This window comes from Phasianus colchicus, chromosome 1 (genome assembly GCF_987193195.1).
Source record: "Phasianus colchicus chromosome 1, bPhaCol1.hap1.1, whole genome shotgun sequence".
NCBI lineage: Eukaryota > Metazoa > Chordata > Aves > Galliformes > Phasianidae > Phasianus > Phasianus colchicus.
The window spans coordinates 147,450,764-147,470,194 of NC_143436.1; the positions used below are offsets into that span (position 1 = coordinate 147,450,764).

General features: G+C 38.9%; 1 protein-coding gene across 1 annotated transcript in view; it reads left to right on the forward strand.

The window, feature by feature from the left end:
• The window catches only part of ABCC4 (ATP binding cassette subfamily C member 4 (PEL blood group)), a 155,426-nt gene extending 136,500 nt beyond the window's left edge, over nt 1–18,926 (forward strand). Inside the window, exons 30-31 of the mRNA XM_031610616.2 lie at nt 9,544–9,678; nt 14,626–18,926. Of these exons, the coding sequence (XP_031466476.2) occupies nt 9,544–9,678; nt 14,626–14,733 (243 nt within the window). The 3' untranslated portion in view covers nt 14,734–18,926. The remainder of the gene's footprint in view (nt 1–9,543; nt 9,679–14,625) is intronic.
• Nucleotides 18,927–19,431: the final 505 nt, after the last annotated feature.

Genomic DNA, 19,431 nt, shown 5'->3' on the forward strand with positions numbered 1-19,431 from the left:
AAGCAGCCTCCTTTCTCCCTGGCAAAGGGGGGAGGATGGGAGAAATGCTACAGTTTCCTCTCGTCTAGTGGCAAATCCTGAGAAAAGCTCAGTTCAGGCTTGCTCCCCATTCCACATAGCATCCCCACCACCACAACAGCTGCTTCCCTGTCATTTTCTCACCTTACAGTGTGAGGGCCTTTTACCTAAATCACATCTGCAGCTCACCAAACCCAGTCAGGAGCAGCCTGGGGCAGCCAACAGGCACCACTCCCAAGACTTCCAGTGGTATCTTGTAAAATCCACATCACCCATTCCTCCCCCTCTTTTCTGCTTCCTTGTCCAGGTTGAGAAATACTTTTTAGAAACTGTATTTTTAGAGAGGAGAGAAGCTGAAGCATGCAGAAATTGAGGCTCAGCTAGGGAAACAGTGAATCAGTAGCAAATTAAATACGTGCGTCTGGCAGGAGTCTGATGCAGTTCTTTGTTCTGGTTGCTGTGCTGTGGTCTTTCGGTAGGAAAACCTTAAAGTAGTAAAGACTTGTGCATTTTCCAATGACAAGGTTGTTTCTCCACAGAGACTTTTCATGCTAGTGAAATACTTATTTGAAATGAAAGCTCTTTATGCAAGCAGAACTTGGTCTAGTAATTAAAAACTGTCATTCAAATAGGAAGTTTTCTGAGGAACAGAACCATGGGAAGAGATCTGATTTATTTATGGGAAAACCTGTTGTGGCTATGTACTGAAATAACTTAATACTCATGGTAACAGTACAGTGTACCTGATAACCGGACCTGAGGTCTTTTTTTGGTCAATAGAAAATGATTCTCACATCTCTCTGGTACATCTCCCTCATTCAGTTTTTCCCATTTTTCTGACGTCGCATTATATTTACCTTGTTGGAACACCTGGGCCTCATAAATCAGGTGCTGTGTTTCATGTATTGTAGACAACTAACCTCAACAGGGCAAATCAGTCCACCAGAATTTGGTGTAAACACCTTGAAAGGAAAGAGGGAACTCTGCAGGGAGATTCAAGACGTTTGCATAGTAATAGGGGAGTCATCTGCAGCTAGACAGAAAATGCCCTGCAGCAGGGTGCTTGTCTCTGGAGTTCTGGTGTCTGATCCAGTGTTGCACACTAATGTCCTTCAGCCATCCAGCTGGAGATGAGGCAGTTCTGCTAACAGACACCTAAGTAAGCATGATAGTGATGGCAGTGTTGCCCATCGTTAGCCTGGAAAGAGACCATTCTTCCAGAAATTTAAGAAACCTGAGCTCTACGTTTTCCTCTCTCTGACGAGGTTTGGGCACTGTGCTCCCCATTCCCAAGTAGATGCTATGTCCACCAGCATATACAGGGCATTCATGTTAAAGCCTCTCTCTTGAACATACAGGCTAGAGAACACTAGAACTAAAAATCCAGCCGTGCTAGAACCAAAGGGACCAAAGTCTCCTGGGTGAAGAAAAGAAAATGAACGTTAGTCATAGAGGAGGACCAGTGTGGAACACATTAAACTTAATGGTGCTAGCTGAGATGCTTTACACAGGAAATGTCAGAGAGTACTTGGTCTCATGATAGCTGAATATCAGTATCCCACAGAAACATTGCTTGTGTATGTGTATGCTGTACGATGACAGATAAATTGTCCGCAATTCCAGATTTTTGGGATCTGGGAGATAAAATGTGAAAATTTTGGAAACATCTTAACACTTAACTTAAAGGGCTGGTTAAATATTTTAGGGACACTCTGTAGGAGCTTTAATGCAGTTCCGCCAGACCTTCTGCCAGGTGTAATTAATGCTGATCTACCTGCTTGGCTGTTCACTGTGTTGGAGTCCATGTGGACAGTTGATGGTGAGCAGGGGTCCTGGAAACGTCTACATTTCTCCTTTAATTTGGTAATTAAGGACTTGTGGAATTTCAGAAGAGCTGAGTATTAGCAAGTGATTTTCAGAAATGATCAATTTTGATTTTAATGCAAACAAAGCCAATTTCCACAATTTCCAGATCCCCTGAAAGTGGGTTAACATTTTGCAGACAGCAAGGAAAAACAGATTCCTCCATGCTGTTTTGTGGAATTCAGTAATTCAGTTCAGAAGATACAAACAGTGAATATGTTGTTTTCAAACCTGAGTAAATTCTACATCTTTGCTATTAAGAGGATATTATCTTGATGTTTAATCCAAGTTTGCATAAAGTGGTGAGCTATGAACCTTGTATCAGAGCCACTGTTGTCAACTGAAATGGTGTGTTTGTGATAGTTGTATGTGTCACACTTGGCCTAGCTGTCTCTATAACAAATCAAAATCCCAATGATCTTGAAGAAGCACTAGGATTGTTGGTACCTTCCCAAAACATTGACATCTTTAAGATTGTTCTTAAAAGCTGCTCCAATTTCAAGACAGCCGCCCAACAAGATTCTTTTTATTTATAAAGCAGCTAATTACTGAAGCAATACTTCAGCTTGGGAGCATTCAAATGAAGAGCTGCATTTGAATTACAGCAGGAAATGAAGGTAGTGTCTGATGAACCTTAATCTCTCATTCTGTCAGTCATTTGTGTGTGAATGTATTTTCATGTATATAAGGACAGAGCAGTCAGATGTTATTTCCTTAAAGATGGTGGTATGGAATGCAGACCACTAAAAATTCTAACGCGTCTTTAGAGAGTGGTTTTCTTCTCTCTCAGAAATACTGTGTTATTGTTTAGGAGCAAATTAGTGTAGGACATGTTGACAGCTGATGATTTGGGCAGAGTGTCTCCGATAAGGTGAAACTGTGTGCATGGCAGCTGAGCCACAAGTTCACTGTCATCAGAAGCAGATAAATCTAGGAGAGATGCAGCTGTATTCTTTAACTTTTTGAAAAGTATAGTGTCTTTGTAACTTATCTGACAATCCTCAGAAGCCTTATTAGAGAGTGGGATTTCTTAAGCTGAAGCATATCTTCCATCACTTCAGGGCCATGTTTGAGCCATTCTGCAATCCAGATTGAGAAATGTGGCTTTCCAGTGCTGGAAACAGTCATTACTGATTGGCCAAGGAAGAGTTTTGTCAGCATTTAGAGCTCTTGGTAAGAGGTGGCTCTATGGGAAAGGTTGGACTTGCACTGATACGTCAGATGTTTTGAGGTGAGAAGACTGAACAACACGAAAAACATCTACAGTAACTGGTTAACAAGTTTCTTTCCTCCAACAAGATATAGAAGTTAATACCAAATGATTATCAATAAAATAAGACTCATTACTACATACATACTGATGTTTTTTCCCCACAACATTTCAACCAGCTTACAGTGGTGTGCAATCAGATGGAGAAAAACAGCAGGAGGGGAGATTTTTAAGCCTCTGCAAGAAGAGCAAAGATAATTCATGTGTGGAATAACTTACCAGTCATTTTTACATGCTGAATTCTCTCTAAAAAGAATAATTTCAGTTTAAAGAAATCCACTTCTTCTGACTCCAGAACAATGTCTGAAATTGCCTTTTCTGTGAAGTAGGGGAAGTGGGCAGGGGGACGTGTCAAATACCAGAGACCAAGGGCAGGCTTAACATTGTTACAGTGAAGTTAAACTCTGCTGAGATGAAACATTTGGAAATTCTGAAAAGAATAACTCATATTGTAAGAAGGTGAACGCCCAAGTGTGCTCTGCTTTGTTCGAAGGAAAAACAAGAAGTACACAACTGGCACGAGGTGCATGAAAGTTATTTGACACCAGATTTGTCATAAAGTAAGTTATATGTGATTCCTGAAGGAGCTTGGAGAATGCTTAGATTAAAGCTGAAAGTTTAATTAAAAAAAAAAAAAAAGCCAAACGAAGCCCCAGCACCAAAAAATCAAAAACAGAAATAAGAAGAAGAAAAGAAAAGAAAAAGAAAGAAAAACTTCATTAAAAAAAAAACCAACTTTAAAATGGTTCCCAAATTAGATTTGCGGCCTCGTAGTTCTTCCATTTTTGCAAATCTGTTCAGATAGGATAATATTTATAAATGACTCTTCAGAGAAGTATGTACATGTTTCTGATCTGTTTTGGCAAACTCTGATGAGATGGAAGAGATGGAACATACTTGCATCTGAACTTAATGCCAGCTGGGGAATGGGCTGTTGACTCTTTCCCACAAAGCCATGTATTGTCTTGTGTAAATATATTTCTTTTAATATGATGTAACCAGAAGCATCTCCTGAATATTCTCCTCTTCCCAGGACGTTATTGAAGATCATCTTGATGTATGCTCTCTGAGGAAAACATTGTTCAAAGTTGTACTCCTAGCAGAGTTTTGAACTTTAATAATTTTGTTGTTTGCTGATGTCTTCTCCAAGTCTAAATTAAATCAGATGTATTCCCTAGGAGATAATTTGCTTGAATTATTTTCCTTTTGAATAGGAAATAAAAACATTTATGATCAACTCCTAAATGTCCCATTTTCCCTCTGGCTTTATGGTGAATATGAACGTGAATAGGAATACTAGTCATTCCTCAATAATAATTGAAATAGATTCCCATGCCCCCCTCCTCTGTGGCTCAACACTTCCAACCTTGGGCTTTTCTTTTCTCAGAGTGTTTTATAACTATTGTTCTCTTGCTTTGTCTGCTTTTGTTGCTGAAAGTTAGAAAATGCAGGATTTAGAACCTTCTTTCTTTCTTCTGTCTATGGATAGCCATAAGTGCATGGAATTTGTTACAGCATTTTTAAGGATCCACGCTTTTTTTTCTTTCTGTGGCTAATGTCAATATTTAACTATGTTAATCCATTTTAAATTCACTTACAAAATGAATATTTGCTTTTCAAAAGATCTGTGCAACCCAACCATATAAATCGGTTTCAGGAACCATCAGAAAAAGTACTGTCCTAGTTCTGCTGCTTGGGTCTTTACAGAAATGTGGACCGGTTTCATGAAGTTTTGTCTTTCTTTATTGTCTTGTTCCTCTCAATTCATTGTGAAATGGTTCTCAGATTGCCTTTTCATCATTTTATGGTTTCATTTTTGTCTCTCCTTCCCATCCACCATTGAATGTTAGACAAATCCCAGTATGAAAACAGTCACAGAAATGTATTGAACTTCTAATCTAATCTGAGAGCGGAATTCTACATATGAGTAAGGCTCACTTAAATTATTATGTAAGCTAAATATTTACATACAATGCCTGGGAAATAAATTGTTGGTTCTGTATTTGCTGTGGATCTCTGGCCTTATTGTACAATTTCTTGATAGCTCAAATACTGAACCCCCCTGCCCAGAATTTGTTCATAGAAATCATGGTTAATACTCGAAACTGTGAGATTATGTAACGAAAGTGCTGCATAGTTTGTTTTTGAGGGGGGACTTAGGCAAATGGAGGTAAATAACTAGGCAGGATAGAGAGGAGGCAGAAATGGACAACCATTTTATAGCTGCCAAATCTTACATAAATTTAGTGCAACAACATTTCTGTGGCATAGGCAAATAGTCCTTCTGCACTAGCTAAAGCTAACATAAACAACACATTTGAATGGCTAATACTCCCTTTTCATGTTTGCTTTTGCAGGTCACTCTGATTCAAGTTGCTTCTTCCCTGGTTCTCTGTCTCTTTGCTGCCATATTTTAATCCTGCTCTTTCTGTGTTATTCCGTGCCTCCATGTCAAACCAAGAGCTGTTAAAAATTGTCTTGCCTTCTGCCCAGTGTGATGTCCATCCTTCTGCAGATCTCACAGCTGTGATGAGCATCACTGTCCAGACTGTTGGACCCAAATTAAATTTTGGGTACAGTAGATTTAGATGGCATGAGAGGATTTTGCTCAAGAGCAGTATTGAACTTACACCCCATTTGAACATGAAATGTCTGAGTAGCGCTACTGTAAGGGGAATTTGAGTAGCTCTAAGTAAAGATCAGTTTCACCTCAGTGTAGGAAGTGAGAGACTTTCCCTGAATAAAGCTTTTCCTGTGTTCTCTCTTTTACGGTCACTATCATCCAATTCTGTAAATTTCACACCATTGGAGTTACTTTCCTGCTAGAGAAAATATGTTGAATTTGTTAGGATCTGACCATAGAGGCAAGAACAGTGGAGGTGAGGTAAAGAGGATGCCAGTGCAAGACAGTGGAGAACCTGGCCATGGATTACGTATTGGGTTCACGTTGCTGTTTTGTGCTTATTTTGTTCTGAGCTGTCGAAGTATTTCACAGATATAGTGAAATTATGAGATTTTCTTTGGTTTCTAGTATATACAGCAATTCTGAAATTTGTCCAAAATCTCTCTGTCTTTCAGAATCTGTATTAGAGCCTGTAATGGAATCATGAAGTCCCACGCTCCTTTGTTTTCTCTGTAATCAGCATGCCGATCTGATTTCTCTGCCTACAAGCCTCTCTGGCTTTCTGTATCTAGTTTCACTGGTACAACCACCTTGGGATGCATCTGGGTTCGATTCAGTCGTATTGTACAGTGATAAGGGTTGCATGCAAGTTGATCAGAAAATACGTGGCTGGTAAACACCAGATTCCACCTTTCCTGAATGATTAGCTTGCTTTTTGAAGTTCTAATGATTTTAATTTGGCTTGGAGTCAGTGAGTAAGCGTATGCAAAGCCTTAGCCAAAGTACCTATTTATTTATTTAAATGTTATCAGCATATATTTCTTCAAAGAAGAATACCTATCGCTTTGTCTATGCCCTTTTTAATAAACGAATAGCTATCTGAATGTTTAACTACCAAGTCAACCTGCTTAAATTCCCTCCGTTTTGTCGTGGATGGCAGCAGATAGTAGCAAAAGTTTCTTTTTTTTTCCCCAGTTAATATGGTTTATAGGGTATTCCTGATGTGTAAGAATGATGTCTGTTCTATTTCATTCATTCTTCTCCCCATTTCAGATTTTTAGAAAGTAGTGGGGGTTGTTTTTCCTATCTTTGTTCTGTCTGTTTTCATAACATAAGTTGATTTTTATTCCCCAAGAAAGGATATGAATAGCTTAAAGATTTATTTAAAATGTGAATAGAATTCTTTTGGACACAAATCACCCTAATTATCTGTTCATCTTCTGGACTTCACTGTTTAAAACTTGTCAAGAAAGAATAAATTTCTACTTTTTCCCTCCCATGTTCTTTCAAGGAGAAGGACTGTCCATGTTTGTGGTTCTCTCTGATATTTGCAAAACTGTTGTTAGAATTTGAACTCTACAGTAATGTAAAAGAAAATTAAAACTTCCAGTTTTTGTGGTAGTTGTTACTACAGAGGGAGACACTTTTAGTGGACACGCTTTTTGTTTTCTTTGTAAAGGAGTGTTTATGTAACCTAGTGCTATGCTGAAAAAAAATCATTTAAGGAGCCGTGTTGCAGCACTTCATGTTAATTATAGCAGAGAACTGTATGTGATAGTTTAATTTATGGCACTGTTAAGGATTCTGTCTTTAACTCTTACAACGTAAAACGTTGCGATTACAGTTAAATACTCAAATGCGATAAAACGAAGTATCCAATTTATAAAATTGAATGTCAGTATACCGTTATTGTTGGCTTGAGTTGTTTTACATTCAAATACAACGTACTGAATGGAAACAGAAGCTCAGGACTGGGCATCTTTCCCCGGGTGCTGGGTCCTTGGTGCCCAACAACTCAGCGCAGGTCCCAGCAGTGAGCAGTTTGCACATCGTGCAGCCAAACGGATTAGTTCAGCTTCCTCCTGTGTTCTGTCATTAAAGGGGTCCTGCCCACCTGTAGGTTCTGCTGAGCTCTTGGCCATTAAGGTGCTTTGCTTTAAGGAGTTGCACAGGCAAATGGTACACTTGGAAGTTTCCTCACAGGACTTTGAATTTACCTTCAGTCATACTGGAGTTCCTTCTTTTGAACATAAGTTTGCAAACTGTTTTTGTTATTTTGATGTTGTCCTCGTGGTACCTTTTATTTCTTTCTTGCCTGAAATGAACAACTCCATCTTTTTAGATCTTTTTTTTTTTTTCTTACAAGTATGTACACCATAATTACAGCTTTGGTTATGAGTCCTTGAAGTCCCTCTGTTGTGGCAATATCTTTTTCAATAGTGTGTCTTGGGTAGTCAGTTTTTTTCATTTATATATTTAATAAAATACAAAATACAAAAACATTTTCTGAAATATTTTTTCTCACATAACTTTGGGGTGGTTGTTTTTTTTGTTTTGTTTTTTTGTTTTTCTTTTTTTGAACTTCATTGCTCCTGCACATGGGCTGGAGTTCTGAACTTGTTAAGTGTTATCCAGTTCTCTTTCTTGAGTCAATACCATTAATTTATAAGCCAGTTAAGTATTTGAGTGTATTGCTTTTGCCAATATTGACTTTTCCCTGCCATTGTATTTCTCATTCTCTTAGCTTAGTTAGGTGTACCTGAATCTCCTCTGGTCTAGACTTACCTACATGTTTTCGTGTCATTTGCAGCTTTGTCACTTCTCTGATAACTTTCTGATGACTGGCCAATATGTAGCCACCACAGAGCACTCTCATAGCTACCAGTTCCTGCCCTTCCAGCTTCCCAAACAGCACAAATGCATTGCTTATTTCTAACGTTTGTTTTCTATGTGAATTCTTGAGGTTTTGTCCCCATTTATTTCATTACACCAAACACCTTCCTGGAAATCCATATGGAAATCCATATAAGATGTTTTTCCATTTTATTCTGATGCATTAAGTAGTCTATCAGATTTGTGAGGTACCATTTCATTTTACTAAAATTGTGATAAACAAATTCTGCCTGTGACCTGTGTGTCTTCTAGTTGTGTTTTATTCAGTTTTGTCTAAACTGTTGTCCTGAAAACATATATATGCTGGTCTAAAAGTTTCTTGAAAGATTTTAAGTTCTTCAAAATGTAAGTGTAGTATTTGCTACCGTGCAGTCCTGAAGTAGTCACTTGTGTGAGAATATTTTCTTACAGGCTCGAGCAACCTGTTGTTAATTTCTTCTGGTTCTGACTGTATGTATCCTCTGTGGCTTGCTAACTCAATGCTTTTTTAATTTCTCCTTTCTATTTTTCCTTCTCCCCTCCTTTCCTTGTTGCCTATGTCCCTGGTGGCATCTCATGCTTTTTATGTAGAAAGAATAGGTTCGTGGGTAAGTATCTTTCTAATATGTAGTTGGCAAAAACTGATGCAAGAAATTGTTTATCTTTTCAGCAACACCCTCATTTTCTTTAATTACATCTTCACCTCCTCTAATCCAAAAGACCTACTTATTCTCCCCTAACCGTCTTGGTGGTTATTGCGTGGTTTATACCTACAGCTGTTTACTTCAGAGCCCATTTCAGGTCTCTTTGTTTCATTCTTACACAATGAATCTTATAATCTGCTTTGTTGGCTTCACAAACATTGTATTTCCATATTCTGCATAACTTTGCATTGGATTCCTATAGGTGGAATGGCTGTAGGGCACTCTAAAATTGTACAACAGGTCTATAAACTAAAGAAGTGTTATGCTTGTTTGAAGAAGACATAATATTTCATTTTCAGAATGCAAAGTTCATCTTAGCACTTGAAGTGGATACATTCTCCCTTTGCTTATGGACTTTAACATTTGTTTTTGAATTTCTTCTGTTATTAAGTTGATTTCTGCTGATTTTACAGGTTTTAGATGCAGGAAGACTAAAAGAATATGGTGAGCCTTACATTTTGCTGCAAGAAAAGGACGGCTTGTTTTACAAAATGGTGCAACAAGTGGGCAAGACAGAAGCAACTTCTCTGATTGAAACAGCAAAACGGGTAATTTTATAATTATAATTGTTTGTCTCTGCACTTGGATTATCACAAGTTAGCATACTCAAGGTTATAGTTGGCATTCCACTGAACGTCAGAATCTGTTGACTTTGTAAGGCTAAACCCTCATTTTCAGTGATTTCTTTTAGTGGTTACACACAGGCTTCCAAATGATAGGTGTATTTATGTACCCCGAATTGAAAGAGTGTGTTTCTTGCATCCTTCTGCATGTAACACAATGGTAAGTGTAAATAATGACATACTCACCTGTGCTGGGCACATGTCTTGCAAAAACTCTTTAAAAATGTCTGAAGGCTGCAGATTCCAGCATTTACTTCTCGTGTATTTCCTAAAAGGCCCAACCAGTGTTAGTGTGAGGTACTAGTGTATTAAATCATGATCAGTGGGAGTGCGATCGTAGTTTTATTTCTCTGACTTCATTCTTTTATGTTTGCTTTGTTCTGCAGATAGTATGAATCGCTCTCAATTAAGAAACAGCTGTTGAATGTTTTGTTGCCTCCTTGTTCCATACGAGGCTCTGTGCCTGATTTACTGCTTACTATTCAAATCCTACTCTTGAGTGTAGCATTATTAATGTAATTGGGAGCATTCCTCTGGCAATCAAAGTGTTTAAGAAACATCAATGGATTAATTTTCATAATATGCCTCTGAGGTGAGGCTATATCATCTCCACTTTTCAGATGGAAAGCTAAAGCTGAGATAAGAAGATAAAAAGAAATGACCTTTGATTAAGGAACTCATTTTGACTAGCTTTTGGCGTGCTTTCTCTTTTTTTGTGATAATTCAGCACACAGGACGTCCAAAGCCAGGGTGTATTTTTCATATTGCAAATGAAGTTTCAGCACTGCTGCAGCTGAGACTTGCAGCGCTCACTCTGGGAGCAATTTGATTATCTTCACACAACTTTAAGCGTGCAAGTAAGGCACTGATGTTAGGCATGTAGCATCCAAAGAGACTTTCCACACGAGAGAACAAGGTCTTATCTCTGTCTTCTATGCTTTCTTCTCCTCAAGTTGCTTGGTGTGCGGATCATAAGGGGGACACAAATTGCAGACTATTTCCTGGGGGGAAAGGAGAGCACTAGGCAGGGAGCAACTGATAAAGACAGCAAACAAAGTGACAGGTGCCTGCCTGCTTCCTGGTAAGGATAGCCACATTTCTGGAAAGTTGGAAAAACAAATAATTGTGCAGTCACGGACATGAGCTGGGTGCTCATGTATTGCAGCTGTTTCAGTGGGCATTTTGAAGCATAGGGAAGAGCTTTCCATGTCTGTGCTCACATAGGTTTGTTATTGGTTTGTTTTGTTTTGTTTTTTTTGTTATACCAACTAAACCTCTTTTTGGATTTTTTTTTAAAGAGTTTTTAAAATGAAAACTTTGCAGCATATAAATTCACGCGTGGCACTGATTGCAGAACTGAGGAAATGGCTTTGTCAGCTGCTGCAAAGTAGCTTCTGACATTTTATTACTAAATGTAATGGTTTAGACATGCGGGTTTTTTTGTGACACATATATGAAGATCTGAAGATTATATAAGTGATGTTTAAAAGAATCGGTTCTAATTGATGAGGCCAGTGTTTGTCTGGGCAGGCTTCCTGGGACTTAATCCCTGGGATGGCTAGGGGTGGCTGTCCTGCTATCACCTACAGAGAGATTCAGCCATGTCATGCTGTCTCTCCTTCTTTCATTGCAGCCTTCCTCAGTTGCACAATTGCATTAAAAGATAAATCAAAATGTATAAAAATAATAGCCTGATGTTACTTGCCCATATAGTCATCTGCAGTTACCACATCAATGTTATGTGATTTTGTACAGGAAGGGAAGGGATCCAGGAACCGGTCTCTGCTGAAATGTGGTTTGATGAAAAAGTTTGCTAACTCCCAGGCTAGAAGGCAGATACAAGCTTTAGCATCTGCCAAGAATGCAAAGCATGGTGCTTATCCACACTCAGCCCAAAAAATGGGAATCGAGAGACTATATCTCCAGTCAGCAGCTACCCAGAAGCACAGTTACACTTCTTTCTGTTTAAAGGACTTGGGCATTAATTCAAGGTTTTTTGTTATTGCTGTCCCTTGTGTTTCATGCATACTTTCAGAGAAGTTGCTTAGTTAGAAGAGCTGATTCTGGGGGCCGTTCATTTTGCACAAGTGTGTCGGTTGCACGTATTGCTGCTGGTCTCACACATTCCTCCTGTGGTTACCAAGAACTGTTTTTTATGAAGAATTGCTTTTTGCTGTTGTTGAAAAACAGCAACATCGCACATGAAAGGAAATGGTAATATAGCATTTACACATACTTTTCAAAAGGTGTTACAGTGGGTTGCTAAGTGAAATGGTTTGGAATGTGGCCATGCTTTGACAATGATTGTTTGATTTATTCTGCTTTGGTCCCAAATCTTGAGCAGAGAAAATCTGTACCAAGAGTTTTAATTTCAGTAAGGTGAGATTTTCAATCAATTATCTAGAGAAGTATGGCTCTTGCATATGTTCCTTGGGTGTGAACAAAGAGGGATTATGCACCTTACGTTGGAAGACCTAACTTGGGACATCTTTGAAAGAAACACCATTATCTGGGGGAAAAAAAAGATATACATCGGGTATCTTAGCTAAGCATTGAAAGATTAAACTATTCAGGATCATCATGCCTGCTGAAAACTTAGCTCAGGCTTCTCAATGGACCCAGGCTTGCTCCCTGTATGTCTCTTTTGGTCACCCCATATCCCGTATTTTTGTGCAAGTGTGAAAGAATGCAGTGCAGGCACAGCTCAGATGGAGGCTGCAGTCTGTGAGCCTGACTGCAGTGGAGTTGGCATCACTTGTCTTTGTTCAGTTTACAGGAAGCTTATTAGGAGAAAATCCTGTGGAGAGGTAAAAAATGAAATAGTTAAAAGAATTTTATTTTTTTTTTAAGTGTGTTCAGCTTTTTAGATTTAAAAAAAAAAAAAAAAAAAAGCCTCTGAGTGTTCTCCATGCTGTTGTTGGCGCTCAGAAAGCTTTTCCACAAGAGTAGGACTGTTCTTCTGTCAATCAGTTTTTGAGTACTTTGGGGGAAGAAAGAGAGAGGGTGATTTTATTTTAGAGCTATGACAGATGCGTAAATATTAAAAGAGGTGTTATCTCACCTCCATGATTACTCATCAGAGGGTTGCAGCTCTGTTGGCTGTGGAAGAAGCTTGTGTGAAGACTTGGGCATTTAGTATCTTGAGGGATTGGGCTCAGGGGAAGAATCACAATGAGACAGTTGAAAAGCAGCTGCCATTTCATTAGGTCTCTAGTAATGTGCCAAGGTTTTCTATTAACTCTGAAAAAAATTCACACTGAGAAGCTGCATTTAAAAAGTATGCCAGAGTTTTGTGTTTCTAACCAGGAGCAGGATGGGAGCGCGGCGCTGAGGCTGCAGGCTTTGCACTGTGTGTGTGGCTCCTGATTAACTCTCTGCTGCTGAATCCGATCGGGGCTGGTTACTGAGGAATGCCTCTTAGCAGCCTCCCAGTTGGTTCAAATCAAACCTTAATATTCTCTGCAAAGAGATATTGTCTGAAGATATGTATATCCTGCGTTGGTGTGCGTACATAAAAGACGGCAGTGGTACTTACAGGGATGTTTCCATAGAATGACTGTTTCCCTTTTATACCCCATGTCTTATACATGTATTCATATATACGAAAGGGACATTATTATCAAACAAACCAAACTTTGCTGACAACACTCCGAAACGTAAATTGGAGAAATATTTCATAAGCTGTAGTTGGGGCAGTATTGACTATGAGACCTAACTCGTGACACGTGTCAGGCTCAGAAAGATAGTGCATTTTTCTGTTTTTGAAGACTCAAACAAAACTTTTCACATTCTTCTTTGAAAAAAAATGCATTTGAAGTCCTTTTTCACCCAAACACATTTTTAGATAAGAGCACACAAGTCTTGACATTATTTCATTTTGTTATGCGCATCTGTCAAGGAACAGAGATATGATACAGCTACTAAAAACTGATGATTGTGGAACAGTGAAACTTGACAGCATTTCATTTCCTTTATGTTCTGATTATACATTTATCAGGAAACCTGTATCTCTTCTAGTTCAGCTAGAAATTGGTAGAATTCAAGAACTCAAAGGCTTGGCAAAGAACCGTCCTATTATTTGGTATCATCTTACATTTTAGAGAAGTTGCTTGGTTGAGTCATTGTTAAAGCTTTTGCTTCTTCTTTCATTATTGTGGTTCGCTATCCAGAGATCACATTTCTATAGGCCCTATAACTGCTCTGCAGCACAAATTAAACGCTGGGATATTTCATACATATACCTCGACGTTTCAATGGTTGTCAATCACAGTTTGTAAAATACAGGGATTACAACCTGATATTAACATCCAAATCCATTGTGTTCATTTTATGTGTGAAAATGAGAAACCCTTGTGCAGACGCAAGATTTCACAGCTTCTTTGTCATCCTGTTTTTAATTTATCTCCGTGTTTTGAGCTAGTAAAATGATTTTACTTATCAATTTAATGTAAAGTGATAATATATATCTGTTCATCTGAATCACCAGAATTTGAGCGGACCTACAGGTTGTGCGGGGTTTTTCTCAGACTTTGTTACAATCTAAGATCATCGGTAATCTTAGTAATTTTTCAGTGCCACAGAACCATTGAGTGGCCTGGGTTGAAAAGGACCACAATGATTGTCTAATTTCAACCCCCCTGCTATGTGCAGGGTCGCCAACCACCAGACCAGGCTGCCCAGAGCCACATCCAGCCTGGCCTTGAATGCCTTCAGGAATGGGGCTTACCATAACTGAAGATCCCCAACCTGAAATTCCTCTTTGGATTCTTTAGGGGCATGTGTTTCTTTGTTCTTTGTGTACTTCTAGAATTGTATTTTAAACTAAAAGGCGTTTAATGTAAAATGACATACGGAATCTGATCTTTTCCCTAGGTTTACTTCAGTAAGAATTACCCAGAAGTTGTTCAGAATGGTCAGCTTGCCACAGACTCCTCGTTGGATCCTTCCTCAGGATTATGCGTAACTGAAACTGCACTGTGATTCCTCATAACCACAATTTTTTTCCCCACAATATAAACCTGAGAGCATCCAAACAATCGATGTTCACGAGTGTCAACAAGAGTGGAAAAAGAGGGGGCGATTCCTTGCACTGGACATCCTTTCTATTTAACACTGAGAAGAAAAGTTTTACTATCCCTGTTTCTTTAATTTCAGTGCAATATTTTTTTTTCCTTTCCAACTAATTATTTTTGTATTGCTAAGGAAATTAGGCAGACTCAGTTCTTATTTGAAAGTTATGTGGTAGAGATCTCTGTTATTTAAACAGGTGCAGGACACCTAACAGGTCTAGGGCACATCTTTGGAATTTATTAAAGAAAGATTGGAGTGTGTCCCTTTTCTCAGTTGGAGATACTTTGAGAGCAAACAAAACCAAATTTTTTTTAGTGTCGCCGTACCTCCACAGCTGTGTCTAAACAGCAGGTTTGGTTGTGTACAACTTAGCTTCTAACACAGGTGTCTCTCTACCTGTCACAGGTAGCTGTGCAGGTGGTAAGAAAAAAAAAAAAAAAAAGAATTAAAAGCCAAAAACACTTTCTTTTTTGGTAGCAAAAAGCACTATATACTTAGATTTTTTTTATAATTCAAGTAATGCTGTTCAAGATGAATGTAAATGTAAGTTTTATTTTGCTAAAATCCAGATGCTGAAAAATCAATCTCAGTCTTCTGTACTTTAGAAGAGAACATTTGCACTGAAGAAATATTTAAATAATTTAACATACATTCCTCTTTTTATCCAGGTTATCAGAGAAAAAAAAAAAAAAGTATTAAAATAACTTGAGGAAATCTTTGAATGACATGTCATTATACCTAAATACCACGTAGTACAAAGTTATCTTCAACACACCACATTGAAATGTATACGTTATTTGCATTTATTGTGCCTTAATATTTGTGCCTTCAAGCCAAAGCTGTAACTGCAGGGTACACAACAAATTCATTAAATATATGTTAAAAATATTTAGCCTTAATATATTTAAAGTTTTGCATCAAGGATTCTGTTGAACTTGTGCTGTTTGAAGTTACCATACTGCTGGAATAGGTAGGGAAGTGCAACCCATAGGTTTGAATGGCTGTTGCTGGTATGGAGGAGATTGCAGTGAGAGAGAGATTCTGTATTTGTACACCATGTCCTGATTCAGCAAAGCACTTCAGTGTAAAGGCACTATTCCTGTGGTTTAAAAAGTCAGGCAAGTGCTCTTCTGCTTCAGAGCTTTTTTTGTCTTCAGTGAGATACCTACCCTTTGAGGTCCAGTACAGAATAACTCTATTCAAATTATTCTCTGAAGGGACAGAAGGCACTAAAAAAAACAGCAGGTCTCTTCAGGACACAGAGAACACTGTGCTTTTTAGAAAAAGAAAAATTAAAAAAAAGAGATGCTTGCTATTACCTTGGTAAGCTAAATATTGCTTACCCAATGTTCCCCCAGTAGTCGAAAATTAAGGCGAACACAAATGTTTCTCATTTCAAGCCATTTTACCAGCAAGTAAGTTGCTGAAATACAAGATTGTTGCTTCTCCTTGTTGAGAAGCAGACTGAGGCCAAAGCCTGTGCCTGAGGACAGGGGCTCATCCAGGAGGGCTTTGTCCTGTGCAGAAGTTGGTGGTGAGGGGCAGAATCTTCATTCCCTGCTGCCTGTACCCCCACCAACTGGCTTCACTGGTGGATGGGAGGAAAAGACACGCGCTGGGTGTTTGATTTGCTGGCAGCATCCTCCTGTACTGTTAGCAGGAAGGTACACAACAAAGCGCTCTTGCCCTTAGCTTTCTTTTGGCAGTCCCTAACACTTCCGTGGGGTGTAGCTCACTATTGCAAGTGTCTCTGAGATAAGTGGAACTGAACTTCACGTGGGTCTTGTCCTTTGTCTGGTGCTGAATACAAGGCAGTCAGGGATGACTACGTGTCCCCAAAGCAAAGTGGCACAGATTGGCTCATGTAAGCAGCAAGCTCATAGCTAATCCTTCTCAGAGCACACCAGCCACAGCCTCTTTTCTGGATCACTTTGCCCCCTATGTACCTAGCACACAAAACACTGATGTGTTTTGTTTTGTTTCTTTTCAATTCAAGTGGTCTCAAATAAGGATAGGGCTATTCTGCAGCTCAGCAGAATGTATTGCAGAGCTATTGAAGATGTAGAGAAGTGTTTGAGGATGTAAAGTCACATGGGATAATGCTGGGGGATTGTGTAGCATGGAGAAAGCTCAGCCTTGCACGGTCTTTCTTGTCTGTAACTGCCTTTTGGAAGCTGTCCATGGCATAAACCATGTCCAAGCCCTGCTCAGCCTTTATCATAGAGAGATCCAGCTGGAGCGCTCCAAAACAGAGCCAGAGTGAGCTGATTGTGACAGTGCAGACAGCTAGCAGGGACTGGAGCTTGAGCTCATGCATTTCCCTTTTTTATTCAGTAGTATGGACAGACGCACAGGGTTTACCCATGCATTGAATTATTTTGATTTCTAAATAGTTCATACAAGAAAATAAGCGTGATGCATAATACACTAAGACTTTTAAATGCTCTGAGAGAACAGTATGTTTTCATGGCTATATATTTTGTTTGTATATTTTTTTAAATGGAAGCCAAGGAGATATATAAACTGAGGGTATAATTACAGTTTTAGTTCATTTCAGCTCTGAAATGAAACTATGGTAAGTTGTATTTCAGAGCTGAGCTCCGAGATGCTGACTGCAGCCCACTCACTGGTATGAGACCCTGACAAATTCAGCTATCAGTCTATAAGGCAGAGTTAATTTGATCCTGCAGCTTTTTGAACGTGCACAAAAATGCTAGGTATCTGAAAATGCTGATCCTGCTTCTTCACATGTTTTGACAGGACATTACTAGCTGTAGGTATCAAAAATGAAATATTTAAAGAATCACACTTGAAAACCATACACTACTGAACAGATCAACAGATAGTGAGCCATTTGTGCCTGTTGTTGCCATGATATCCACCTTTTTAGTTTAAAGTAACAAGTATATTTCAGTCAGGAAGTTGTTTCTTTAGATTCAGAATTGCTTGTTGTTGTTGAGAGTTGTTCTGAGTAGTTTAGATGACTGTTGATGAAGATGGACACACCTATTTAATTTTAGATGGGTGACAAAGTGGATCGTGCCCGAAGCTCGAGGATGAGAGAGGCCTTCCTTTGTTGAATGTCGTGGTCTGTTGTATGTACAGATTATCTCTCCAGTGAGGTGTTTTGTGTTTCCTTCTAAAGAAAAGTTCAAATAGTTCTAAATTTCCACTTTTAAAATGTTCCTGCTCTGTTTGGAGATGGTAAAGCTGCTTATTTCAAGCTACATTCCTTCATGGGGATCTTGGAAAAAGAACTCAGTCTTCAACATTATTAAAGCCTTTAAAATGTTTCTTTACCATAAGGTGCCTTAAGGTATTCCTGAGTCTAATAGACAATTCTGTGCAGAAATACCGCACATCATCAGCTGTGGGACTATTGTTTGGTTCAAAAGTCTGGGAACAGCTTCTACTTGAGATCAAAAGAACTGTTCCTCAAATGTTCATTTTGGTATCTCTTTGCTTTACCCGTCCTTGAAAGACCACTGGGAGAGTCAAAGCCAACGTGGTTCTCAGTAATAGGTTATTTCTGATTTTGCTTAGGTTAAGGGCAAAATTCTGCTCCATGAGTTGAACCACAGTTTGCCTGCCAGGTAGTTTTAGTCTTCTGTGATATCACTCATGCTCCTCTTTGGAAGAGGGAGGACCTCCTTCTGACCAAGATCAGCAGTGCTGGTTGATAAAGTGTTATTGACAGTTTTTTTTTAACCTTCCCAGTGCACATTTGGAAATAAGGTGGTGGAAAGAATGAGGAGACAAAAGATCTAAGTGGTATAGGAATTTCAGTGAAAATGCTGCTTTTTGTGTTAATCTGACCCTTCCAAATGTCTCATCTTGAAGTTTGAGGGGGAAAGGAGAAGAAAAAGATACCAACATCACTTACATCCTGTAATGATGACAAACTTCTGACATCAGCAGAAGAATGTGGCTTTCTGTATGTTTCACGTTGTGTAACATCGCACTGCTTTTTCATCATTTTAACTCTGTTTCTGTTTTGGTTTTTACATTCGTGTAACAATTTGATTCTGTTATTTCTGTGGAATGATTTCTTTTGTCGACATCCACGACAGCTTCTGTCGTACAATAAAATGTGTTTCTCAGAAGTGTGCCGAGTTCTGTCATCATTGTGAATGTATGGGTGAAGGCAGAAATGCAGGGCTGAGCACGGTACAGGTCATGCCCGAAAGCTCCAAACACCTCTTTGTAGCATTGCCAACTCCAAGGGCTGAAAATCCTCCATTATGAGGATAACACAGAATACTACATCTCAGCTCATTTTTACCATTCTTCTGCTGTCTGAGATCTCGCAGGTCACATTTTCAAGCTTTTTGCCTCAATGGCAGGAACTAAAAAGTAATTCAAGTAGATTTCCAAAAATCATTATTTGACTTGAAGGCAGAACCACGGCAGCTGCAAATGTACGGATCAGATATGGTCTCTGCCTCGAACAGCTCACAAGCTAAATGGACTGGATAAAACTAATGGACACAGAAGAGAATGGATTAGCAGCAAAACTCCAAAATCTGGTGTTGTCTCTCAATCCTGTACTTCTCTCTGATGAGTTTGTTACTTAATTCAGCAAGACTCTGAAACTGTTCATTTCTGAAA